The 27,898-nt window shown below is 41.4% G+C and overlaps 1 protein-coding gene across 1 annotated transcript; it reads right to left on the bottom strand.

Annotated features, from left to right (window-relative positions):
• On the bottom strand, window positions 1–27,565 carry ARSH (arylsulfatase family member H). Its single transcript, XM_028842197.2, has 9 exons — window positions 27,474–27,565; window positions 23,641–23,762; window positions 20,543–20,668; window positions 18,319–18,742; window positions 14,700–14,836; window positions 9,552–9,686; window positions 6,045–6,207; window positions 4,192–4,313; window positions 1–368 (listed from the first exon to the last, which is right to left on the bottom strand). Exons 1-9 carry the CDS (start codon window positions 27,563–27,565, stop codon window positions 1–3), a joined length of 1,689 nt encoding a protein of 562 aa, XP_028698030.1.
• Between the last annotated feature and the right edge of the window lie 333 nt (window positions 27,566–27,898).

Here is a 27,898-nt window from a genome sequence, read left to right as displayed (position 1 = left end):
TCAGGGAGCTGTGGGAAGGATGTCATCTTCCTTGTCACACCCACAGAAGGGGAAGGTCCCACAGCATGGCTGCAGCCATGGTTTCCAAATTGTGTTGAACACAGAGAACTGCTGTGGGACAGGTGTTAGTGTCCTACGATGCTCTTTTATGGCTGCCTCCATCTTCTTGATCACGGAGTCAAATAATGGTTCATTGTCAGGGTTCAGTGGAAGGGCTTCTGAAGGGTCTCTTGAGATGTCAAAGAGGAGTGGTGGGTCGTGGTAGGTTACATCCCCTGAACATGAACATATTCCACTCCCATAGCAGGCACCAGTTCCATCAGGGTAGAATTTGGGAGTCACATAATGAGCTTTCCACACAGTTGCACCTAAAAAGTAAGTTGCATTATGATACCATCTTGGTGGTGATTTTAGGACTCTTTTCATTAAAGATGTTTTTCTCAAATGCTTTTTCTAGTGATTGATAATACTATTCTGCACAAAATTACACAGCAACAGTAGCATGTCTTCAACTCTAAGAACAATGTACAATTTTACTGCAAACTTGAAGACATTTTTAGAAATCTTGTCATGAGAACATTTGGAGATAACAATGACGACCCAAGTGGGAATAGGGTAATTCTGGGAATACCAAATTAAAATTCTACCTCAATCTGATTAGGTACAAACAAAATTAAAAGTGATCCAAGGCTAAATACCACTTTCACATCTGAAATTGACAAAAGTAATTTGGCAAAATTAATCATTCTTTATCCTTTTCTCCTTCCCTCTTCTGTCTTTTCCTCCCTCCTCTTCCCTTCCTCCCTCCCTCTTTCTCGCTGTCTTCTTTCCTTCCTTCCTTCTTTCCTCCATTTCTTTTTTCTTCCTTTTCTTTCTTTCCCTCCTTCCTTCCCTCCCTCCCTTGCTCCCTCCTTTCCTCCTTTCTTTCCTTCCCTTCCTTCCCTTCCCCTTCCCCTTCCCCTTCCTTCCTTCCATCCTTCCTTCCTTCCTTTCCTTCCTCTCTCCCTCCCTCCCTTTCTTCTTTCTTCTGATATGAAATGGTTAGCAAATCTATTTTCAGAGATCAATTTTTTTTTATGTTTTATTATTTACTTATTTATTTATTTTGAGGTAAGCTCTCGCTCTGTCGTCCAGGCTGGAGTGCAGCGGCAGCATCTAGGCTCACTGCAACCTCTGCCTCCTGGGTTCAAGTGATTCTCCCACCTCAGCCTCCCTAGTAGCTGGGGTGCCACCCTGCCTGGCTGCAGTGATCAATTTTAGATAGAAAACATAAGCATTGCCCAGCCTCTGGTCAATGAGAATTTTACCGAAGTCTACTGGTGGGGTCTTGCAGAGAAGCTGTGCTTTCCTACTAAAATAGGATTAAATCATCTAACTGGATTCTTTACCGCCTTTGGTTTTTTCCCTCCTTACTGCATGGAGTGCAGGTGTGATGCCTGGAGGAACTGCAGCCACTTTGCAACCATGGGGTGAGACGCATAAGAATGAAAGCTAGTGTGTCAGAGGTGGCTAAGTGGAAACAAGAATCCTGGTCCCATGACCGTGGTACTGAGCACTGTGTCAGCCCCATGCTCCCAACTTCTGGAATTATGGTGAGAAAAAATAATAACAAAAAAATTCTACTGTATAATCCTCTATAGTTAAATTTGGGAGGCTTATGCTGTTTACGGGGCTGTTTTATTTATCATTGATCATGTCCTGCACTCATTTAGAATCTTAAAAACATAGGTTTTTACTTATTTTTGTTTTTGTAATTGTTTTATGTAGGACTATCTGCATCAAAATGAAGATACATCACACCACAAGTGACTGATCCCATCAGAGAAAATTCCTCCTGCAAATAAAGTTAAATCCAACCAAGTAAGAATTCTGGAATTCCATGCAATGACTCCAGAAGACCTTTCTTTACAGGTGTAAGGCAATCAATACTATTTGTTAATTTATATTTGTTTGTATTGACTCCCATAGCGTGAATGTGGGACAGAAACAATCACTAGGATGTTAGAAAGGAAGGAAGGTGGAGAGAAGCAACCACCATGCAGGCCACGTTGAAAAATGTACTTCTCGTTGCTAGAATAATTACTTCAGTCATCCCTAAGTTGTGGGTATTCATAGTCTCTCTCTCTTGTTCTCTCTCTCATGTATACATTCACACAAGCTAATGCATACTTACACACACACATTAATCATGTTTTCTTAATTTTCTGTATCCTATAATGTTTTGACTTTTTTTTTTTTTTTTTTTTTGAGGCAGGGTCTCACTTTGTCACCCAGGCTGGAGTACAGTGGCACGATCACTGCCAGCTGCAGCCTCAGACTTCCCACTCAGCCTCCTGAGTCGCTGGACTACGGTTGTATGCCACTATTCCTGGCTAATTCTTTTTTTTTTTTTTTTCTTTGTAGAGACAGGGTCTTGCAATGTTGCCTAGGCTGATATCAAACTCCTGGGCTCAAATAATCCTCCTACCTTGGCCTCCTAAACTGCTGAGATTACAACTGTAAGCCACTGTGCCAGGCTAGTATTTTGACAGCTTGAGGGGCCTGATAGACTCGGGGAAAGACTGCTCCTCCCAGGGCTAGCTGATTCCTAAAAATAGTGATATGGTTTGGCTCTGTCCCCACCTTAATCTCACCTTGAATTGCAATAATCCCCACAGGTCAAGGGCAGAGCCAGGCAGAGATCATTGAATATGGGGGCAGTTTCTGCCATACTGTTCCCATGGTAAGGAATGCGTCTCACGAGATCTGATGGTTTTATAAGGCATTTCCCTTTTCGCTTGGCTCTCATTCTCTCTTGCTTTCCACATGTAAGATGTGCCTTCTGCCATGATTGCGAGGCCTCCCCAGCCATGTGGAACTGTGAGTCCATTAAATCTCTTTTTCCTTTATAAATTACCCAGTCTTGAGTATGTCTTTATCAGCAGCATGAGAATGGACTAATACAAATAGTAACAACTCACTTAGGAACACACCCTTCCTATGCAAGCAACCACCTCCTTTACCTAACTCTCACACAGTCAGCTGATACTTGATCTGACCTAAATCAACCAAGCACTGGGTACCAGGCAGCTAGCGACAGTCCCTGTTGCTCCAAACTTACTGTAATTACTCAAACTACCAGTCTGAAGCTGTTCATCCTGCCCTGCCTGACCTTTCCCTTGGAAACGCTAATAATAAAGGCTGCGGCCTGGGCTCTTCATTCCTTCCTGCCTGTGCTTCCAAGTCAAGCCCTGGTGCTTCCCACCGTGAACCTGTGTGGTAGGGTATAGCCCCTTCTCTCGGAAAATCTAAGTCATGAAAATATTGCAATGGCATTGGTCTGTCTGTGTCAACACTCACCTCCCTAAGCTAAAATGCTTTGGGTGGATTGGCTGTGGTGGGTCACACCTGTGGGAGGCCAAGGAGAGAAGATTGCTTGAGCTCAGGAGTTCGAGACCAGCCTGGGCCACATAGTAAGATCTCATCTTTATTTTATAAATATTTTTAAAATTTAAAATGAAACCCTTTGGGCACAAATCTCTCTCACAAACACATCCCCCTAAAATCCTACTGCAGGCCAGGCACAGTGGCTCACGCCTGTCATCCCAGCACTTTGGGAGGCCGAGGTGGGCAGATCACCTGAGGTCTGGAGTTCAAGATCAGCCTGGCCCACATGGTGAAACCGCATCTCTACTAAAAGTACAAAAATTTACAAAACACTAGCCGGGAGAGGTGGCGGGCGCCTGTAGTCCCAGCTACTCAGGAGGCTGAGGCAGGAGAATGGTGTAAACCCGGGAGACGGAGCTTGCAGTGAGCTGAGATCCGGCCACTGCACTCCAGCCTGGGCGACAGAGCGAGACTCTGTCTCAAAAAAAAAAAAAAATTAACTGGTTGTGGTGGTGGGTGCCTATAGCCCCAGTTACTCAGGAGGCTGAGGCAGGAGAATCACTTGAACCCGGGAGGCGGAGGTTGTGGTGAGCCAAGATTACACCGCTGCACTCCACCTGGGTGACAGAGAGAGACCCTATCTCAAAATAAAATAAAATAAAATAAAAATCCTACTGCAGTGCACTGTGTATGTGGCTTTCCCAGCGAAAAAGCACCATCATGGCTGGGCAATATCCGCACATGGTACAACTTCCTCCAGGAGACGAAGGAGACAGGAACAGGGCCCTTATCATCTTTCCACGTGTCCGCGGCCTTCATACTTACAGTCCTTCTGATGCCACCTGACTGTGTGCAGATAGACCCCACAGTAGTGGAATAGGAACTCATGGTCGGAGTAGGACGCCCTTCCTTCCAGCAGGGGCATTAGGTTCCGGCCGTCAATCACTCTTGGGAGAGAAGGGGGCATGTAGAAGGTGATGAGAGAGGCATGGTTCAGTCACGCATTTTATAGCAGAAGAAAGAGGAGGAGGAGGAGGAAAAGGAAGGGGAGGAAGAGAAGGAGGCAAAAGATAAAGAGGAAAAATTTCCTTTTTCTTTTTTTGAAACGGAGTCTTGCTCTGTCGCCCAGGCTGGAGTGCAATGGTGCAATCTCTGCTCACTGCAAACTCCGCCTCACGGGTTCAAGCAATTCTCCTGCCTCAGCCTCCCAAGTAGCTGGGATTACAAGCACACGCCACCATGCCCCGCTAATTTTTGTATTTTTAGTAGAGACGGGGTTTCACCATGTTGGCCAGGCTGGTCTTGAACTCCTGACCTTGTGATCCGCCCGCCTCAGCCTCCCAAAGTGCTAGGATTACAGGCATGAGCCACTGTGCCTGGCGGAAGAAGGAATTCTTAAAACTTTCTCCTTTTCCCTCATTTTATAACAAAAAGAAAAAGAAACAAAACATTCATTTTCTGAGGTCATGGAAGAAGAGAACAGCTGGAACTATTATCCTGATACCTTGCAAGACAATATGAGTTAATGTTGTGGACTGGAAAAATTAAGCTATTTACGCTCTTTTGATTCCAGTGAAACTTCACATTTAATGAATAGATATCACCCCACACACATGGAATTAAATCGTTAAAGCACAGGATGTATGTGTTCATTTTAAAGCTCATAGACAAGGCCAGACCCGGTGGCTCATGCTTGTAATCTCAGCACTTTGGGAGGCCGAGGTGGGTGGATCACGAGGCCAAGAGAGCAAGACCATCCTGGCCAATGTGCTGAAACCCCATCTCTACTAAAAATACAAAAATTAGCTGGGCATGGTGGCGCCGGTCTGTAGTCCCAGCTACTCGGGAGGCTGAGGCAGGAGAATCGCTTGAACCCGGGAGGCAGAGGTTGCACTGAGCCAAGATCACGCCACTGCACTCCAGCCTGGGCGGCAGGACGAGACTCTGTCTCAAAAAAAAAAAAAACCTCATAGACAAAGTGCAAACCAGAAACAATAATATCATTTAGCACACATGCAATCACACATACGTGTTTTGTTTTTGTTTTTGTTTGAAACAGGGTGTCACCCCGTCACCCGGGCTGGAGTGCAGTGATGAGATCTTGGCTCACTGCAATCTCCACCTCCCGGGTTCAAGCGATCCTCCCACCTTAGCCTCCCAAGTAGCTGGGATTACAGGCACGTGCTACCACACCAGACTAATTTTTGTATTTTTAGTAGAGATGGGGTTTCAGCATGTTGGCCAGGCTGGTCTGGAACTCCTGACTTCAAGTGATCCGCCTGCCTCGACTTCCCAAAGTGCTGGAATTACAGGCATAAGCCACCGCACCTGCTCTATGCATACATGTTTTTATTCAGTAATCATTTAACATTTAATTGTGTAATGGTCTAGAAGCTGTGAGGGATGTGATGATGTATGAGAATCGGATCCCATCCATGAGAACAGTCAAACACACACCTTCATAAGTGTAATATGACAAAGAATATTAAGGTATACTCTAAGAAGAAAACAAAATATTCCACCATGCACCAAGGGGAGAAAGACATCTGGCCCTATGGGCAGAATATTGATAATTAAGTAATATACTATGCATATACACACACACATAGAATTATCAAGTATATCCACATATGTTCAAATATATCACCCTAGGTTAGAAGCAACCACTGTTTCCATACCTGTCCTGGGGCAAGATCCCTCCGCCTATATAAGACAGCGTCGGATAGATGTCCATTAGGCTAGTGGGCTCATTGATCACTCTCCCAGCCTCCAAGACCGACGGCCACCGGAATATCCCTGGCACACGGATACCTCCTTCCCATCCTCCCATTCCTTTGCCACCTAAAACCAAAGATTACAACACAACCAAAGATGAGTTAAAACCCAACCATACTGGCCGGGCGCGGTGGCTCACACCTGTAATCCCAGCACTTTGGGAGGCTGAGGCGGGCGGATCACTTGAGGACAGGAGTTCAAGACCAGCCTGGCCAACATGGTGAAACCCCGTCTCTGCTAAAAATACAAAAACATCAACTGGGCATGGTGGTGGGCGCCTGTAATTCAAGCTACTTGGGAGGCTGAGGCAGGAGAATCGCTTAAACCCAGGAGGCGGAGGTTGTGGTGAGCCGAGATTGCGCCACTGCACTCCATGGTGGTCCATGCCCGTAGTCCCAACTACTCGGGAGGCTGAAGTGGGGGGATCAGAGACGAGGAAGTGGAGTTTGCAGTGAGCTGAGATTGTGCCACTGCACTCCAGCCTCGGTGACAGGGTGAGACTCTGTCTCCAAAAAAGAAAAAAAGAGAAAGAAAAGAAAAAGACGGGTTTTATCCACATTATACTGATCCTTGAGGAACAAGCTAAAAAATTTTACCCCGTGATTTCCCCTATAGAGGAAGAAAGAGAGTAGAAAAATGGCCAGAGGCAGAGTTAAGAATCACTTCTTAGACAAAAGTCCCCTTGGGTGTTTCTGAGCACAAAACAAATGAAGCCCTTGCCTTAAGATCACTGGTGAGATTCAGGTGGTTGTTACAGAGTAGAAAAATGGCCCTATGCCAAATGCCAGTGTCAAGACCATATGTCTAGACTCTTTAAGAAAAACTAGGAGCCTCTCTGGAGGAAAAGGTCTCTTCCTATGTGAAATGTTTATTGAATGCCTTCTATGTGTGCACCTGTCTGGCAGGCAGCATTACAAAGAAACACAAAACCGGAAGCCTCTAGCAGAAAATTAGGTAAAATTCACTGCAGACACATTCACTGATCTACCAGTCTAACCAGTGTTGAAAGGCAGCTCAGCTTCTTGGCACCATTTTTTTTTTAAATTGAGACACTGTCTCCTTCTGTCGCCCAGGCTGGAGTGCGGTGGCGCGATCATAGCTCACTGCAGCCTCCAACTCCTGGGCTCAAGCAATCCTCCCTCCTGAGCCTCCCGAGTAACACCATTCTTCGTTATAAGAAAAACTTGACAAGCTCCCTGAAGCAAATCTATGTGTTTTTAACACACAATCATAAAGCCATCCTGATGTTTTCTTCATCTTATTTAATAACCTGTATCTTTGTGGGGCAGAGTGGGGGGCGTAACTAGACTAGAACAAAACCAATTGTTTACCCAGGAGATCTAAATCTCTCCATCCATTGAATTCATTGCTTCACAGGGAGCACCCTGAGAAACAGGTATCCTGTCCCAAAGCCTGAGAAATGCTCACAACAATTTTGCCAGAGTCCTATTTCAGGGTTATGTGTGCTTTTTAAGGACAGGGGCTTTACACTCACACATACTCATGCAATTATAATAATTATTACAATATACAATATGTACAGTTGTTAGAATCATCATGACTGTAATAATCACATTTCATTAGATGGTATGTATATGGTGACTCAAACCTGTTCCTCACTTTTTCTACTAGGCTTAGTACCAATATAATCTTTGCTAATTAACAGTGATGACTACAGCAAGACTACATGACAAGTCAGAGGAGGTGAATGCTTTCAGGAGCTCACTTCTATTAATTTGCAATATGTAATCCAGTATATACAATCCTATATATATATGTACATATATATATTCACTATATATAATCCTATCTGTGCATGCATATACGTAGGGTTTTATATTGTAAATATAATGAATATATAAAGTGAATATATATATTGAATTATATATATTATATATAATGGATATAGTGACTATATATACTTAGTAAATGTATATAGGATTATATATATTATACTGAATATAGTGAATATATAAAATTATATATTATATACAATGAATATTGTAAATATATATAGGGTTATGTGTAATATATAATGAATATAGTGAGTATATATAGTGAATATGTGTAGGGTTATGTATACTCTATACAGTGAATATATAGAATTCTATATACTATATATAATAAACATAGTGACTATAAACAGTAAATATATGTATAGAATTATATATTATATTATATATACTGAATATATAAAATTATGTGTAATAATCTATACAATAAATATACTAAATACATAGAATTATGCATATATATAATGAATATAATGACTATATACACATAGTGAATATGTACAGGATTATGTATATTATATGTAGTAAATATGTAAAATTACATGTATTATATTATATGTAATGAATATAGCGAATATATAGGATTATATGTGTTATATGTAATGATATAGTAACTATACATACATAGTGACTATATATAGGATTATATATCACATATGAATATATGATTATATATTATAAACAATATGGTGAATATGTATACATAGTGATTATATAGATAGGAAAATATATATATAAGACACACACACAGAACTTTTTAATGAAATACAAGGAAGTTCAAACATTCTGATTTTATAATGATGACAATTTTGATACCCTTTTAGTTTTTTTGTTTTACTTGGAAGGTTAGGGGGTAGTGGGAAAACAGCAAATACCGAATTCTTTTTTAAATTATTCTTTCTGTTGGTATGCCTTTGGTGATGCCTAAGTGTGGGTGCTATGGAGTTCTTGAACAACCCGGCATGAAGTCTATCAAAGTGAGCTGGAAGAATCTGCTGGCCATGAGGAGATAGGCACCCCAGTCAAATGAAAAACTATTTTTTCTGATAGACATAACACTCGTTAAAGCATAATAAATAGCATCATTGATGTTACCGAATTAAAAACCTGCATCTGAGAATCCAAGTGAGGATTGATCTAAAGGAGCAGTTCTCACCTAGAAATGACCTTGCCGCCAGGGGGCACTGGGCAATGTCAGGAGACATTTCTGGTTGTCGCTGCTCTGGGGTGGGTGCTACCGGCACTTGTGGGTGGAACCCACAGACGCTGTTCAACACCTACAATGGCACAGGAGGCCCCCAGCCAAAGAATCCTCCAGACTCAAATGTCAATCGTGCGGAGGCTGGGAAATCTGCCATAGATGGTCATTGAGATCCTATGCTCTCTCTCATGGGGTTGGCATTGCTTCAAACATTTTACTTTGAAGCTCTTGGAAACTGCTCCAAAATTTGCAGCTTTTTTTTTTTTTTTTTTTTTTTTTTTTTTGGTCTAGCTTAATAAGAGTCTGACTCACATAAAAATACCTGAACATCATGGCAAATGACTTCAAGCAAACGCAAAGCCAGTAGAGACTACTGATTTTCAATGGACAGGTGTTGGTTCTCTGCGCACAATCACCTTTGTAGATCCCGTTCCAGCCGCCCAGCTGAACAGCCCCGTCCAGGGGCTCCAGGTGGCCCCCGTTGTCAGAGGTGAAGTACACCAAGGTGTTGTTGGCCAGGCACTCCCGGTCTAGGGCATCCAGAATTTTACCTGGTGAGGGTCAGAGACACAAAGACGTTGACCTCTCGATGCAGATCACCACTGCTTTATTATATGTTTGCTATTATGCATTTATTACACATAGCATTTAAATGTTATTCTGCATTACACAATATTGTATAATTAATCATATAATATTGTAATATATACTATTTTAAACTGTATGTAATATAGTATATATAATATATATTATATCCAGCAGTTAAAATATTTAATATATAATGTAATAATGTATATGTTATATTTAATATAATAATATACACTTTCATACATTTTAATTACCAACTATATATTTATTATATATTGTATGATATATAGTACATATTTCTTACAAATACATACTAATATATAACATGATGTATTAGAAATGCATAAAGAATTGTTATATATTAAAATGTAATCAATTATGGAATAGAATAAAATATATTGCAATATGTATAATCAATACATATTATGTATTATTATACCATATGACTTTACAATACTAGAAACATCATAATAGTTTATGATTATTAATACACTATATCATTGTGTAAAAATTGTTATATAATTATAATAGCATTAAATATTATTTTATTATATAGTATTTTGTACATCAATGTAATATGTAAAAATATGTTTATTTATAGATATATAGGAAAAGATATTAAATATAAGATAAAATATGAGTATATGTAATAAATGTAAAATATATAAGGAATATATAAAATTTTATAATATATCTAATATATGAAATTTTATCATAAATTTATATCATTTATATGAATATATACTATATTTTATACAATTGTATGATATTGTGTGTCGCATATCACATTAATTAATTTTATTATATTAATGTAATTATATAAATTATATTAAATATACTAAATACATTAATTATATTAATTTAAAATATAGAATAGTTTGTATATAATATATAAAGTATTGGTTTATTATATAATTTTATTGCATATGTTCATTATTTTATTATTTAATATATAATAAAGTCTATTTTATTATACAAATCATGTAATAATATATAACGTCATCATTGCCCCAAACGATTCAAATAGACAATGCCAACTAGGCCCAGCAGTTAAATGAACCGATGAACATTAATTTTTAAAAATACAGTTTGCAAAATGACACCTCCAGGAACACCTGAGCAAAGCCATCCTCGTACTCCAGGGCACGGCACCGCCTCCCTTAGAGATTTTGCTGTCCTGGCTGCTATCTGAAGTCTACATGGAAATTGCAGGTTATTCTTGCTGTCCGGGTTATGGTTAAGATCTAATGACAATTAATGCTGCGCTAGACTCAGCAGACACTGTCTTTAAGGCGTTGACAATCCCTCAGGAGGACAGTTTTTTAAAATAATAAGTAGAAAGCTGTTCTAGCAAAATTCCAAACAACATTCATTTCCTTTCTGATGTCTGTTGAGCATTTGCTAATCAGCAGATAACATCGTCCTGGGCCTGAGGTCCCAATGCACTTATCGTTTACACTAGATCATCTCTGTGATGCTCTTGTCCCGTTCAGAGATAAAAGAAAATGTAAGGAGCCGCACAGAAAACTGTTTATACGTAAACTCATTAACCTTTGTTATCTACTGTTCAAAAGTGATTTGTTTTACAAGTGACATATACTATTTTTTAGAAATGTTATCATTAGAAATTAAGATATTTTAAAGCCCAGGGTTTGTAAGATGAAAGATTATAAAGGCTTTCTGGGAAGAGAGTAATTATATGTAAATTATCAATTCACATTAGATCTGGCTATAATATCAAAAAAATCATAAAAGTGATTTGTAATTTATACTGTGCAAATATAGTAGCTGCAAATTCTTTTTCTGTTTCAAAACAAATACATAGGCAAATAATTGTCGTGAAAATAGACAGATGCATATGAATATATAAATACTAACGGTAATAGATCACTTGTAAGACCTCTTACCAAAGACAACTGGAAAGAAACCAATAATGAAAAGTGATTAAGGTTGGGCCCAGTGGCTCACACATGTAATCCCAGGACTTTGGGAGGCCGAGGTGAGAGGTGTACTTGAGCCCAAGAGTTCGAGACCAGCCTGGGAAAGATGGCAAAACTCCTTCACTACAAAACACACACACACACACACACACACAAATTGGCCAGACATGGTGGCGCACACTTTTAGTCTCAGCTACTCAGAAGGCTGACGTGGGAGGATCACCTGAGCCCTGGAAGTCAAGGCTGCAGTGAGCTGTGATCGCACCACTGCATTCCAGCCAGACTGGGCAAAAGAGTGAGACCCTGCATCTTAAAAAAAAAAAAAAAAAAAAAAAAGGGGGAGGGGGGGATTAAAAGTGTTTTTTAATAGGCACAAGTTTCTTTCATTGGAAAATTTAAAATGTCATTGAATTCTTGAAGATTCATTAAGTTCATTTTGCACCTTTATTTGCATTTGCACGAGTATAGCATTGTTAAGGTTTATTTTTGAGTAAAGTTAATAAATTACTAAACCTGTGAGTTTTATACTCATATTGTTAAATAGTAAAATAATACCCACAGAGATACCTGTCTGACTTTCAACATGTCTTCATTTTGGTAGAATTTTTATAAGAAATGATGGAGAAAACTCAGAATATTGGGAGATGTTTTGCAGAAAAATAGCTACTCATCATTTCTCCTGTGTCAAATAATATTAGCCATTTAATAATGCAATTGCTAGCTTCTGTAACACGTCTTCATCATGTATTTACATATACCATAAAACAAACATAATTATTTCTCAGTGATAAATACTCAGATATTGACTTTAACAGAAATTCCCTTTGCAGGAAACTGTCCTTTGACTAAGTACAAATATAGTAAAAGCAATTTCAAAAGAAGCAAAGAAAAAAAAATCCCAATTATATAATTCCATAAAGGCTATAATGTTATAGCGGTTTTTAACTGTAACACATTTCAATGTTTGTATTTCATTACCAAGGAATTAAATTATATATAATAAATGTGTATATATGCAACATACAGTACTATGTGTGTATATATATATATAACATAACATGTGTATACATATAAACCATATGGTGTGTGTGTGTATATATATGTATATAACATATGGTGCTTAATTCCTATTAAAACTAGCTATAGTATTATGCATAAAAGTGATTTGTAATTTATACCATGCAAATAAAATAACTGCAACTGGGTGTATATATATATACACACACACATACACTTCCCACAGCAAAGATTAAATTAAGAAATACAGAGCTTAGCTTTAGTTCAACAAGCTTAAAAAGGGTTTGGATGTCAGGGATTAGTTCCCTTTAAACCCTTAAGTTTTTCCCTTTAATACATTCCTTTTTTCTCCCCATTTCTGCTTAAATGCCTTACTGGCAGCCTGGCAGCACTGCCTTTCCTTGTATTCTTTTTTTTTTTTTTTTTTTTTTTTTGTTGAGACAGGGTCTCGCTCTGTCACCCAGGCTGGAGTGCTACCTCCACCTCCCAGGCTCAGGTGATCCTCCCTCCTCAGCCTCCTAGGTAGCTGGAACTCCAAGGCGTGTGTGTGACACCATGCCTGGCTAATATTTGTATTTTTCTGTAGAGATGGAGCCTTGCTATGTTGCCCAAGCTGGTCTCAAACTCATGGGATCAAGCAATCCTCCCGCCTCATCCTCCAAAAGTGCTGGGACTACAGGCATGAGCCACCACGCCCCGCCCCTCTCTGTATTTTATCTCCTCTTTGGGATTAAATATAGATGGTAAATATTACAATGGTACCTAGAATTTGAGGGAAACACACACAGTGGAAATGTACAAGAGAAATTTATCCCATGACAGGATTCCCCTCTTTGTCCTATCTGACACCACTAGCTCTTTGGTAATTTTAACTAGTTTTTTATAGCTCACTTAGATTGTGGTTTTCAGAGAAAAGAAAGTTATTTATAATAAAATTTGATTAACACCCCTTAAATGCATTTAAATTAAAATAGCTCCGTTTCTTTCAAAGGCACTCCATATAAATAGACAGAGGCGGCTGATAACTGGGAGATTGTTAGTTTAGATGGTTTGGCAGAGCACCGTTTTCAGAAGTTTGCACTCAGAAGAAGAAAAGTACTGTATTCCAAAATGAAACACCATTGCTGAGAAGAAGGACAACTCTGTCAGGCACATAGAGGCTGGGTGGGCGAATGCAATTCAACTAGCACAGCCAGTTATTATTCTGGAATGCATACAGTGACGCCTCCTGCCTGCTAATTTATTATCCTCAGCATTTCTTTATAGTGAACACTATGCCTTTGAAATAAATTGCTTTAGTTGTGTTAAATCCCCATCCCAAATTTCTATGTATTTCCTGTAGAACTGACTAATCAGAATAACATTTCCCTTTATATCCATCAAAATAACCAGGAATTGAAATTACAATATTCTTTTGTTTTTTTTGGAAACGGAATCTCGCTGCGTCACTCAGGCTGGAGTGCAGTGGTCTGATCTTGGCTCACTGCAACCTCTGAATGCTGGATCCAGGTGATTCTCCTGCCTCATCCTCCCAAGTAGCTGGGACTACAGGCCCACATAACCATGCCTGGCTGATTTTTATATTTTTAGTAGAGACGGGGTTTCACCACGTTGGCCAGGCTGATCTAGAATTCCTAACCTTATCAAGTGATCTGCCAGCCTCGGCCTCTCAAAGTGCTGGGATTACAGGTATGTGCCACTGTGTGCCCGGCCAGGAATTACAGTATTCTTTACAGTGCAACTTTATTTATCCTGCCAATGAGTTTTTCAGAAAAGTGACTGTCTTTATTTTAAAGATGGGAAAACTTATATTCACAAACTGTGACTTCTATTGGGGAATATATTTCACTGGTATTGCTGAACAATTAAAAGCCATCTTTTAATTCAATTCAGGGATGAAACAAACACTTATCAGGTATTTATGCTATGCAAGGGGCTGGACATAATTTGAGACAGTACAGATTTATTTTTCTGTAGCCCGTACTTCAGATATTTACAGTTCTGTCACTGAATACTTACCCACCATCCAATCCATTTCTTCTACATTGTCCCCATACCTGCCATATTTACTGTGCCCAACAAACTTCTCTTTGGAGATGAGTGGAGTATGTACGTGCAAGAACGAAAAAAAGAGGAGAAAAGGTTCCCGTTTGACCCTAAGGGGTAGAAAGTTACCAAAATTACCTTCACAAATAAAGCCATTTCCACCATTTAAATGCGATTCTGCATTGATGAAAAGATCTCATAATGGTTGCTGGAGGTTTTCTATGTACTTCAGATGACAATACCTCTCCTGTGAGTCGTAAATACCACGAGGTTTATGTTGAAAGGATATGAAGAGGAACGAAGGATAACAGAACATTTGTGTTCCCAGTGAAATGTTTCATGTAGCCAGGCGCAGTGGCTCATGCCTATATTCTTTGCACTTTGGGAGGCTGAGACAGGAGGATTGCATGAGCCCAGGAGTTTGAGACCAGCCCGGGCAACAGGGCAAGACCCCGTCTCTACAAAAAAATTCAAAAATATAGCTGTGCATAATGGCACACCTGTGATCCCAGCTACTCAGGAGGCTGAGGCAAGGGGTTCACTTGAGCCTGGGAGGTGGAGGCTGCAGTGAGCTATTATCACAACACTGCACTCCAACCTGGGCAACACAGTGAGACCCTGTCTTAACAACAACAACAAAAATGTTTAATGCGGTTCATTTTATACTCTCTTGTGTCCAGTTTAGCATCTGACATAAAGTAGCAGCTTAATAAATCTTTTAATCTTTGCTGAATAGGTTATAAAGTATGAATTCTCCTCATCTATTGTCTCAAAGTGTTCTTTTAGGTATGAGTTCAGAAGAATCATATCTTAAGGACAGACTCAGATGTGCCACAGTAAGGATTTGATGCTCCTTACTTTCCATTTTCCCTTCTTTCTTTCTTCCACCTCCTTCATGGCTCCTGGAACATAAGTCTGATGGCTGGAGCTTTGGCATCCACCTTGGGCCATGAGGCTGCTCACAAAGGTGGCAGAGAACAAGATAAAAGCTGAGGTGTGAATAACCTCACTGTATCTGTAGCCTGCCTACCCCAAGAGAGAAATAAATTCTCCTCATTTACATCTTGCTTTTTGTATTCTGCATTTTATGTATTTATTTATTTTGAGACAAGGTCCAACTCTGTTGCCCAGGCTGGAGTGCAGTGGTGCAATCATGACTCACTGCAGCCTCGACCTCCTGGGCTCAAGTGATCCTTCCACCTCATCCTCCCAAGGAGCTGAGACCACAGGTACATGCCACCAAGCCTGGCTAATTCTGTACATTTTTTTGTAGAGATGGGAGCTCACTATATTGCCCAGTCTGGTCTCAAACTCCTGGGCTGAAGCAATCCTCCTGCCTCAGCCTCCCAAAGTGCTAGGATTACAGATATGAGCTACCACGCCTGACCTTGTGTTTTGCATTGCCACATACAGTCATTCTAAAGCTACTCCTTTACACATTTTTACAACCAGCATAGAAAGAAGGGAAGGAGTTGGAGATTGAATATGTTCCCAAAAAGGTAGCCCAAGCAAATGGGTTGGGATGGGAAGAGAAGGTAAGATGAACGGAGAGCTGAGTGGGTGGCTGTATCACTGTTCTCATGGTTGTGTTGGAATAAATAATGAATCTGACGGGCACAGGGGCATATGAGTGAATGATATTCCACTGCGTACCCTTCAGCCTGGTGGAGTAACAATATAGCCTCCCCTCTCCACTCCCTGTCAACCCCACTAAGGAAGGTGACAAACAGTGTCAATGAGAATCCACACCAACAATTTTAATGTGCCTCTAATTTGTAATCTAGGCTGGGCACAATGGCTCACACCTGTAATCCCAGCATTTTGGGAGCTCAAGGCAGGAGGATCGCTTGAGCCCAGGAGTTTGAGACCAGCCTGGGCAACATAGCAAGGCACTGTCTCTACGGAAAAATAATTTTATAAAATTAACGGTGTGGCCATGTGCGTCTGTAGTCCCAGCTACTCAGGAGGCTGAGGTAAGAGAATCACTGGTGCCCAGGAGTTTGAGGCTACAGTGAACTATGATTGCACCACTGCACTCCAGCCTGAGTGACAGAGTGAGACCCTGTCTCCAAATAATAATAATAATAATAATAATAATAATAATAATTTGTAATGTAGAAGTGAGCTGGTATGGGATGATGAGAGCTCATTACAGTCATGCCTGCATAGCTTGTGTTGAACATAGAAAACTTAAAACTGGGTATCTATAAATACAGAGCCACCTCCCAACAGTTCATGGACAGAGAGCTCTTCCGGCTGTGTCTGGGTATGTGTCTGGGTATGTGTCCGAGACAGAGGAAAAAATTTACCCCCCAAGTTTAATCAATTTACACAACAATCCACACTGAAGCAATATAGAATAAAATATGGCAACTCCAGTTTTTGTTTTCAGAAAAGGGGTAAGTGGCCGGGCATAGTGTAATCCCAGTACTTTGGGAGGCCGAGGTGGGTGAATCGCTTGAGCCCAGGAGCTTGAGATCAGCCTGAGCAATATGACAAAACCCCCTTTCTTAAAAAAAAAATGCAAAAATTAGCCAGGCATCATGTGTGTGCCTGTAGTCTCAGCTACTCTGGAGGCTGAGGTGGGAGGATCACTTGAGCTTGGGAAGTCGAGGCTGCTGTGAGCCATGATCGCACTACCGTACTCTAGCCTGGGTGGCAGAGTGAAATCCTGTTCCAAAAAGTTAAAAAAAAAAAAAAAAATTAAAACATTAAAAATGGGAAAGCGAGCAAAATATGTGGGTTTTTTTTGTTTTTGTTGTTTTGCCTTTTGAGCATTCAAAATTTGCAGGAAATTTAACTGTTTTATTCTACCTAAGAGGAGACTCAAGTCTATCACAAATGTCACCTACATTTTTTTTCCTCAGCTTTTATTTTAGATACAGGGTCTCCATGTGCCGGTTTGTTACCTGGGCCTATTACACTCAGGGAGTAAGCAGAGCACCCAATAGGTAGTCTTCCAACCATGTCCCCCTGTCTCCCTCTCTCCTCTAGAAGTTTGCAGTCTATTGTTTCCATGTTTATGTCCATGGAGGCTCAATGTTTAGTTCCCATTATATCCCATGAAATACTACACAGCCATGAAAAAGAATGAGATCATGTCTTTTGCAGCAACACGGATGCAGCTGGAGGCCATTATTCTAAGCAAATTAATGCAGGAACAGAAAGCCAAATACCACACATTTTCTCCAAAAGATTTGTTGTTGTTGTTGTTGTTTTTGAGACAGTCTTGCTCTGTCGCCCAGGCTGGAGCGCAGCGGTGCAATCTCGGCTCACTGCAAGCTCCGCCTCCCAGGTTCACGCCATTCTCCTGCCTCAGCCTCCCAAGTAGCTGGGACTACAGGCGCCCACGACCGCGCCCGGCTAATTTTTTGTATTTTTAGTAGAGACGGGGTTTCACCGTGGTCTCGATCTCCTGACCTTGTGATCCGCCCGCCTCGGCCTCCCAAAGTGCTGGGATTACAGGCGTGAGCCACCGCGCCCGGCCTCTCCAAAAGAGTTTTAAAGGTCCGTGTTATCAAGGTGTGACGACCTGCCATGAAATAAAAATAAAATTTCCACGCAAGAAATCAGACAAGAAATGGCTAAATACCTTTCAATGAAAGCTAGCGCCTCCTTCAGCATGAGGGAAGCTACTTTCTCCTCTTTCATCGGCTGCTGGATAATTTCATGGTTCCTCATAAGGATGCAATTCCAACGCCGAGTAAATCCATAACTGGAGTACCAGGAAGTGAAAAACAGAAAGGCCAGGAGAGCAAAGACAAAGATGACCTTCCACGGCACTGAGAACCAGCGGGCGAACTTGGGAATGAGAAGCAGAAAAGGAACCAGGGCAATGGCCACCGTGGAGATCCACAATTTGATCCTGAGCCAGCGGTGCAGTTCTGGTGTCTTGGATGCCTGGCAGTCGCTTAAAAGTCCGAAAGGCACCCCATAAAAGTAGTGAAAACCATGGTTGAGCGGGTGGTAGCAGTGATCATTCCGAGAGGCGCAGCTCAAACCCAGGTGCCATTTGCCTAAAAGTAAAATAAAATCATACCACGGCAGCAGGGCAGCATTCAGTGCTGGTCTGTTTCTAGAATGTGGGCCTCCCTTTGGAAAACTCAGATATAACTTTCATTTTGTGGTCATCATGGTTTTTTCTTGGTGTCCCCGAATACCTCCCTGGTATAGACATGGACCAGCAGCCTTCTCCCTGCAATGTGTCTCTTTCAGATAAAAGCCATGCAGCAGGAGCCGCTTTGCTTTTGCTACAAGGAGAGGAGCCTAGTGTTCATTCAGAAGAAATCTTTTGCTTGGTACCAAACAACCTCATGAACAATGAGAAAGTTTCCAGGTATCTGGAGCTTGCTAGGAAGCCAGAATCGATGTCTTGGTTGTTTGGTGGGGACAATACCAAGGACTCTCGGTGCAGCTTGCACATTCATGCTTTTAGCTAGCAGTGCCTTCCCACCCTCTTATTCCATCTCACTGAAAGGTAACCAAGATTTTATTTACAGATGGAACACCTCTTCTAGGTCCGCAAGCTAGGGATGACAAACTAGCCAAAGAATTTCATCAAGAACCAAATGATTCTGATGATGCAAGTAATTCCTTTTATCAAGCACATCCTCTAGGGGGCCAGGTCATGTTCTGATTTGTCCACACACATTATTGTATTCAACACTTCACAGACCCTGTATTATGAATAGAAAACACATTGTCTAGATTATTTTTTTAAGAGACAGAGTCTTGCTCTGTTGCCCAGGCTGGAGTGCAGTGGCATGATTATAGCTCACTGCAGCCTCGAACTCCTCGGCTCAAGCAATCCTCCCGCCTCAGCCTCCTGAGTAGCTGGGACTATAGGTGTGTGCCACCATGCCCAGCTAATTTTAAAATTTTATTTTGGTAGACCCAGGGTCTTGCTCTGGTGGCCTAGGCTGGTCTTGAACTCCTGGCCTCAAGCAATTCTTCTGCCTCAGCCTCCCAAAGTGCTGGGATTACAGGTCCGTGCCACTGTGCCCAGCTATCTAGATTTATTCAGAAGCCCGAGTCACATTAATGAATAATGGCAGAGTCAGATCTGAATCCTGTGCTCTAATGATGTGAGAACGCTGCTCAAAGCTAATCTGGAGAACTCCCACTCACAGGACACTGCTGGGAGTTGCATGGGAATACCTGCCCTACTGATGGAAAATCTCTTAACCTTTTTTTAACTGAGGATATCTCAGAGCTGTGGCTTACAATTCATATTAGGAATCCTCAAAAATAGTGAACCATACAATGCTTTGGGGTAGCATTTCCCAAAAGGATTTGATCACACAAGTTATTCTTAGAGGAATATCTTCTAGGACTGGAATTCTACAAACTTATTTTTCGGTGAAAGTCTCCCTCACAAGCTCATGTCCCCCCCCAACACCCCACCCCCGCCAAAAGGGCATAGAATATTATGTGATCTAAATCGACCGGCAACTGCCTCCATTTGACAACTCTTAATGCTTTAAGTTTTCAATTTCAACAGTACTTCGCTACAAATTTACGAGTTTTTCTGCTAATAATGGTGTCACAAACATCGTGTCCCTCCAACACAATATTCCATTTTAGTGGCAACTTTGGATACCCTTGTTTGCTTTCTGTTCTCATTGTTTTTCCAATATTATGCCCTTGATTCTACACATCCCCAGTCAATGTGTGATCAATTCCTTCTCCAAGTGTCTTATCTCAAAGAGAAGTCGGTCAAACTGGCGCGCACAGAGCCAACATCCCCGGAAACACCTTAGATACTATGACAGAGGCCGCAGGATCACGTTTCCACGAGCAGAGTTCAGGCGCCATACCTATGAGTCCCGTGCGGTAGCCACGGTGCTGCAGCAGCTTGGCAAAAGTCGTTTCATTGGTAGGAAGACCACCTGAACCACCAAGCCACGTGAGGGCACGGTTGAGGTTGTAGGGAGACACCATCCCTAAATTCACAGGAGTCAATAGGTTAGCACCATAGTCTTTGCTAATACCGAATTTATCCCGACATGCTTCAAGCCCTTTCCTCCTGCACCTCCTCAAAGCCATTCTTCCCCAAGTTTTCTGTTGCCTTTCTGGCTGTACATCCTTGACTCTCCTTTTCCCACTTGCTAAATGCAAACATTCCCTTGGAATTAGGGCTGCCAGAATAAATATGGGATACTCAGTTACACTCCTTTGAATTTCAGACTAACAACAAATAACCTTCGTTAGTTTTTCATGTAGAGGCTGATAACCTTCATGCTTCAATAGAATCTGAGGACACCACTGCATTTTAGCTGTGTATAAATACTCGGATATTTAGCTGGGTATAAATACATTTTTTAATGTATCATTGGGAATCTGAAATGAAGAATTGTAGGAGTGACAATTTCTTTTTCATATACGTGTGTGTATATATGTAATTTTTTTTTTTTTTTTTGAGATGGAGTTTCGCTCTGTCACCCAGGCTGGAGTGCAGTGTCACCATCTTGGCTCACTGCAACCTCTGCCTCCCGGGTTCAAGCAATTCTCATGCCTCTGCCTCCCTAGTAGCTGGAATTACAGGCGTGTGCCACCACACTTGGCTTGTTTTTGTTTTTGTTTTTGTTTTGTATTTTTAGTAGAGACAGGGTTTCACCATGTTGGCCAGGCTGGTCTCTAACTCCTGACCTCAAGTGGTCTGCCCACCTCAGCCTCCCAAAGTGCTGGGATTATGTAGATTTATACTGGCAGACAAATGTATACACCTATAGTTTAAAAGGAATTCACAAGAAAACCACAAGTGAAGATCAGCAAGAAAGAAATAAATGACCATTTCAGGACAGGCACAGTGGCTCACGCCTGTAATCCCAGTGTTTTGGGAGGCCAAGGCGGGGGTGTCACCTGAGGTCAGGAGACCGGCCTGGCCAACATGGTGAAACCCTGTCTCTACTAAAAATACAAAAATTGGCTGGGTGTGGTGGCAGGCACCTGTAATCCCACCTACTCCGGAGGCTGAGGCAGGAGAATCACTTGAACCTGGGAGGCGGAGGTCGCAGTGAGCTGAGATCATGCCATTGTACTCCAGCCTGGGTGACAAGAAGGAAACTCCATCTCAAAAGAAAAAAGTACATTTCAAGGATCCTACCTTGGAAGAAGAAGAAGGTAGACTCTAGACAGTGTTATTGATAGGAAAGAGAAACAGTTTTACTAAGGGAAGCATTAGACCATTATCTTGCTGTTGAACTATTTTGCTGAAATTTTTGATAAGTAGAATGAATTAAACTGAACCGTTTGTGTGAAATTATTAAAAATATACACATGGCAATGACTTGAAATCTCTCCACCAATCACCTAATTTTTTTCTTATTTTTTTAAAATAAATTTTATTTCACCATAATCAATACTTAAAATTCCCTGAAATTAGGCTGAGCATGGTGGCTCACTCCTGTAATCCCAACACTTTGGGTGGCCAAGGCGAGTGGATCACACATGAGGCCAGGAGTTCGATACCAGCCTAGCTAACATGGTGAAACCCCATCTTTGCTAAAAATACAAAAATTAGTCGGGCGTGGTGGTGCATGCTTGTAATCCCAGCTATTCGGGAACTGAGGCAGGAGAATCACTTGAAACAGGGAAGCAGAGATTACAGTGAGCTGAGATTACACCATTGCACTCCAGCCTGGACGACAGAGCGAGAGTCTGTCTCAAAAAAAAAAAAAAAAAAAATCCTGAAATCCTGAAATTAGAAGTGTGATTTTTTTGGAAACTCATACGGACTCATGTCTTTATCCCTGTTCATACACGGTACTGGGCTATACAGAGGCTGCTTATCTAGAAATCAAACTATTTTGAACAAAATGGAGAACCTTGAATTATGAAAGAAGGTCATTAGGCAACAAAAAAAGATAATAATAAATCAATATTTATGGGACAAAAACTTTCAGTGTTTACTTTTATTTTTAGTATAATTCTCATTAACCTAATTAGTTCATTCCTTGAATGTATCAGATGAGAAGTTACTACTTAGAAGGAAGAAAATTCATACAGAAAAATTTTTCACTGAAAAATTAAACTGTGAAGGCAGGTATACTAAAATTATGACAAGCAAATACTAGAATTAAATAAAATGCAGCAGTATGGCACAATATTTCACATAGAGGCTGATAACCATGAACACTTCAATAGTGTCTAAGGGGACCACTATATTTTAACTGGGTATAAAAATTGTTGTTCATAATATTGATGTTGAGTGGATGTTTGTAGGTATTGATTCTAAGCTAAGCAGCAAAGGAAAACATTTAATTGTCATTATATCAACTTGGTAAGTCTGAATCTTGAAATGATGGGGTCCAGTAAGGAAGCATGTAAAAGTGTCATTTCCTTGTTTTTTCTCACTTATACTTTTTTTCCCAACTGCGTCTAGTTTTCCAATCTCATCTTCCGAGATAGATTAGATCCACTTATCCCAGAACCACTGCATGGTCTCCGCTAGCTTAAAGACATCAGGGGCCTCTTGAGAAATCTTAGCACAAGTACCTGAAAATGGGAGTGTTGACCGTAAGTTGGCAAATTGCCCCCAACAGGCCTAAACCCTGTCACTATATGCACAGAGATGGGCAGGTGCAGTGACATTTTGCAGTTTTCCCCGGGGACCTCTGCTATTCCTGCCAATAACATCAGACAATGACTTCTCTCCAGAAACCCTTCTCTACAATGGCAAAGATGTGACCACTGTGGCACGGGAGACTCCCACCTACAGGGAGGGGGTCAGAGTCCAACTTTACCTCCCTGAGAGGCACACATGTTTAAGCTGTCCAGGGATAACAACGCCCTTTGATTTTAGATCCCTAATATTCTGAGTGACATTTTGAGAATTCTTATAAAGATTTGAAAAACTAATCATTAGAATGCATTCTGGTGAGACTGAAATGTTGCTGCCTTTTCATTGCCTCACCTGATCTGATGGGGTACCGGCCGGTCAGGAAGGCAGCCCGACTTGGGGTGCACATGGAAGCAGCTGCGAGATGCTGGGTGAGCCTCACTCCCTCATTCGCCAGGCGGTCAATATTAGGTGTGCTGCAGACCGAAGAAGAATTCGGCAGGTGAGTTTCTAAAAATTCTCTATACGATGATCGAGGATCAAAGCTATTCTAGTTGACTCTATTTCTGGTAAACCTAAAATTCATTTTTTTAAAACTTTAATCTACTTCCTTAGATGCATTGATGGTTAAAAGCAAAGGGAAATGTAAGTTTAAAATATATCTTTAGTCAAAACTATTACAAATGAATACAGGTCACTCAGTATACAGTTTTATGAGTCTGAGAAAAAAATGCATTTCAGTGAAAAAATTAGCCAATTTCTTCTTATCAAGGACCTAAAATTAATGGGTAATTTAGAGTAAATAAATGTTTAATGTGTTTCATATTTTTTTAAAAGACAGTCTCTTGCTCTGTTGCCCAGGGTGGAGTGTAGTGGTGCAGTTATAGCTCACTGCAACCTGGAATTCCCTGGGCTCAAGTGATCCTCCCACCTCAGCCTCTCAAGTAGCTAGGTCCACTGGTGTGCACCACCATGCCCTACTACTTTATTTAAATTTTTATTTAATTTTTTTTTTTTTTTTTTGGAGACAGGGCCTCACTCTGTTACCCATACTGGAGTACAGTGGCACGATCCCGGTTCATTGTAATCTCCGCCTCCCGAGTTCAAGTGATCCTCCTGCCTCAGCCTCCCGACTAGCTGGGATTACAGGCGTGAGCCACCACGCCCAGTGGTGTATTTTTAGTAGAGATGAGGTGTTACCATGTTGGCAAAGCTAGTCTTGAACTCCTGACCTCAAGTGATCCGCTTTCCCCAGCCTCCTAAACTGCTGGGATTGCAGGTGTGAGCCACCACACCTGGCCTTAAAGTTTTATGCAGAGATACAGGTCTTGCTATTTTGCCCAGGCTGGTCTCAAACTCCTGGCCTCAAATGATCCTCCCACCTCAGCCTCCCATTAATATATATTTTATGGTAAAATTGACCTATTTTATAACCAAATTGTGACATTTTGGAGTTTAATTTATTTCCCATTTTGTCTAATATGTTGCAAAAATTTTGTAAAACTTACAGAATTCTACAGGTGAAAAAAAGACGTGCCTGTTCTCCTAAAAGCTAAAGCATACCCAATCTTAATCCCATGTGTACAACATTTTTTTCCCACAATCTCACAGAAAGATTATAATGAAGGCTGAGCGTGATGGCTCACGCCTGTAACCCCAGCACTTTGGGAGGCCAGGAGGGGCTGAACACTTGAACTCAGACCACAGTGGGCAATATGCCAAAACCCCAACTCTACAAAAAAAAAAAAAAAATTAGACGGGCATGGGGGCTCATGCCTGTAGTCCCAGCTGCTCAGGAGGCTGAGGAGGGAGGATCACTTGAGCCTGGGAGGTCAAAGCTGCAGTGAGCCAAGATCATGCCACTGCACTCCAGTCTGGATGACAGAGTGAGATCCTGTCTTAAAAAGAAAAAAAAAAAAAAAAAGAAAAGAAAGAGATAAAGAGGAAAGAAAGAAAAAAAGGAAAGGAAAGGAAGAAAGAAAGAAAGAGAGAAAGAGAAAGAAAGAAAGAGAGAAAGAGAAAGAAAGAAAGAAAGAGAGAGAAAGAGAAAGAAAGAAAGAAAGAAAGAAAGAAAGAGAGAGAGAGAGAAAGAAAGAAAGAAAGAAAGAAAGAAAGAAAGAAAGAAAGAAAGAAAGAAGACCAATGCCTTTCAATCAACAAATATATGCTTAAAATATAGGACTAGACTGTGATCTGCATTCCAAGAAGAAACAATGTTATTTAAATCCACACTAAAAGATGCTATGTGTTTTCACAAGTGCCAGATTGGTCTATCAAAAGAGAGTAGAGAAATAAAGAGCCCCGGGGACCAGAGACTTTAGAAATAATTCAAGGAAGATATTTTTAAAGCTGTAGACTAATGTAGTGTATCTATATAATGAAAAATTATTCAGCCATGGAAAGGAATGAAGTACTGACACATGCTACAATATGAATGAACCTTGAAAACATTACGCTCAGTGAAAGAAGCCAGTCAGTAAACACCACATACCATATGTTATGAGCAAAATTGTGTTCCTCCCAAATTCCTATGCTGAAATCCTAACCCCCAGGACCTCAGAATGTGACTGTATTTGAAGATGGAGTCTTTAAAGAGGTGATTAAGGTAGCATGAGGTCATTAAAGTAGACCCTCATCCAATAGGACTGAAGTCCTTATAAGAAGAGGAGATGAGGACACAGACACACACAGAGGGATGACCCTGTGAGGACACAGGGAGAAAACCGTGTCTACAAGCCAAGGAGAGAGGCCTCAGGAGGAACCATCCCTGCCCACACCTTGATCTCAGACTTCCAGCCTCCAAGAATGTGGGAGAATCAATGTCTGTTGTTTTAAGCCACTCCAGTCTATGGTATTCTTTTTTTTAGACGGAGTCTTGCTCTGTTGTCCAGGCTGGAGTGCGGTGGCGCGATCTCAGCTCACTGCAAGCTCCACCTCCCGGGTTCACGCCATTCTCCTGCCTCAGCTCCCTGAGTAGCTGGGACTACAGGCACCCGCCACCACGCCCAGCTAATTTTTTGTATTTTTTTAGTAGAAACAGGGTTTCACCATGTTAGCCAGGATGGTCTGGATCTCCTGACCTCATGATCCGTCCACCTCAGCTTCCCAAAGTGCTGGGATTATAGGCGTGAGCCACCGCGCCCAGCCTATGGTATTCTTTTATAGCAGCCTGAAATAGACTAAGACATCTCATAATAAGAGGAGATGAGGACACAGACCCACATAGAGGGACGATCCTGTAAGGACACGGGGAGAAGATGGTATCTACAAGGACAAGAGAGAGGCCTCAGGAGGAACCAGCCCTACCCACACCTTGATCTTGAACTTCCAGCCTTCAGGACTGTGAGAGAATAAGCTGATGTTATCTAAGCCAACCAGTCTGTGGACCTTTGTCATGGCAGCCAGAGAAAATACATACTTTATATGATTATTTGTATATGAAACTCCAAGAAGAGACACATCCATAGAGACAGAGGGCACATTTGTGGTTAACAGGGCATGGGGATAGGATGGGTAATGGGGGTCTTCTTTGGGACGGTGAAAAATTCTACAACTACACAGAGGTGATGGTTGTCCAACACTGTGAATGTACTTACCACTGAATTGTTCACTTTAGAATGGTTAAAAGGTGATTTTTTTTTTTTTAAACAGAGTCTCCCTCTGTCACCCAGGCTGGAGTGCAGTGGTGGGATCATAGCTCACTGCAGCCTCAATCTCCCTGGCTCAGGCAATCCTCCTGCTCCAGCCTCCTGAGTGGCTGAGACCACAGACGCACGCCACCATGTCCCAGTAGATTTTTTTTAATTTTTTTTCGTAGAGACAGGGTCTCCCTGTGTTGCCCAGGCTGATCGCAAACTCCTGGGCTCAAGCAATCCCCCCACCTTGGCCTTCCAAAGTGCTGGGATTATAGGCTTGAGCCACCATGCCTGACCAAAAAAGGCCAATTTTTAAACGTAAATTTTGCACAATAATGAAAACGCCACCACCAACAGCTAGAAACTAAGGGAACTGAGATGTTAAGCGGTCTCCTGACATTTTGCAGTTTTCCCCGGGGACCTCTGCTATTCCTGCCAATAACATCAGACAATGACTTCTCTCCAGAAACCCTTCTCTACAACGGCAAAGACGTGACCACTGTGGCACGGGAGACTCCCACATACAGGGAAGGGGTCAGAGTCCAACTTTACCTCACTGAGTTATTACCGTAGCAGCACAAATCCCCCACTCCAAGGTCATCTGCCATCAGCAGGACGATGTTGGGTCTGGCGTTTCTTGTCATAAATGTGCCATCAACACCGCAAAACAAATAGCACAGGGACACTGACAGCCAGCAGCTCCTGAAAGCATTTTTAGAATAAGCAAACAAACAAGCAAGCAAAAAACCAGGCACTATCAATTAGCATTTGCATTTTAGATAACTTAAAATATGAAATCGTGATATTCGTTATCAGGTCTCACTGTGCAATGTACCTGTGTTGGCTTACTCAGAAACTAGATTCAACAACAACAACAAGAAAAACTACTGTTCTACACCAGAGGTCCCCAATCCCCTGGCCATGGACCAGTACTGGTCCATAGCCTGTTCGGAACCAGGCCACACAGCAGGACGTGA

The sequence above is a fragment of the Macaca mulatta genome, chromosome X, assembly GCF_049350105.2.
Source record: "Macaca mulatta isolate MMU2019108-1 chromosome X, T2T-MMU8v2.0, whole genome shotgun sequence".
Classification (NCBI taxonomy): Eukaryota; Metazoa; Chordata; class Mammalia; order Primates; family Cercopithecidae; genus Macaca; species Macaca mulatta.
Note: the sequence above shows the minus strand (reverse complement) of the source record. Positions and strands in the feature narration are given on the sequence as shown.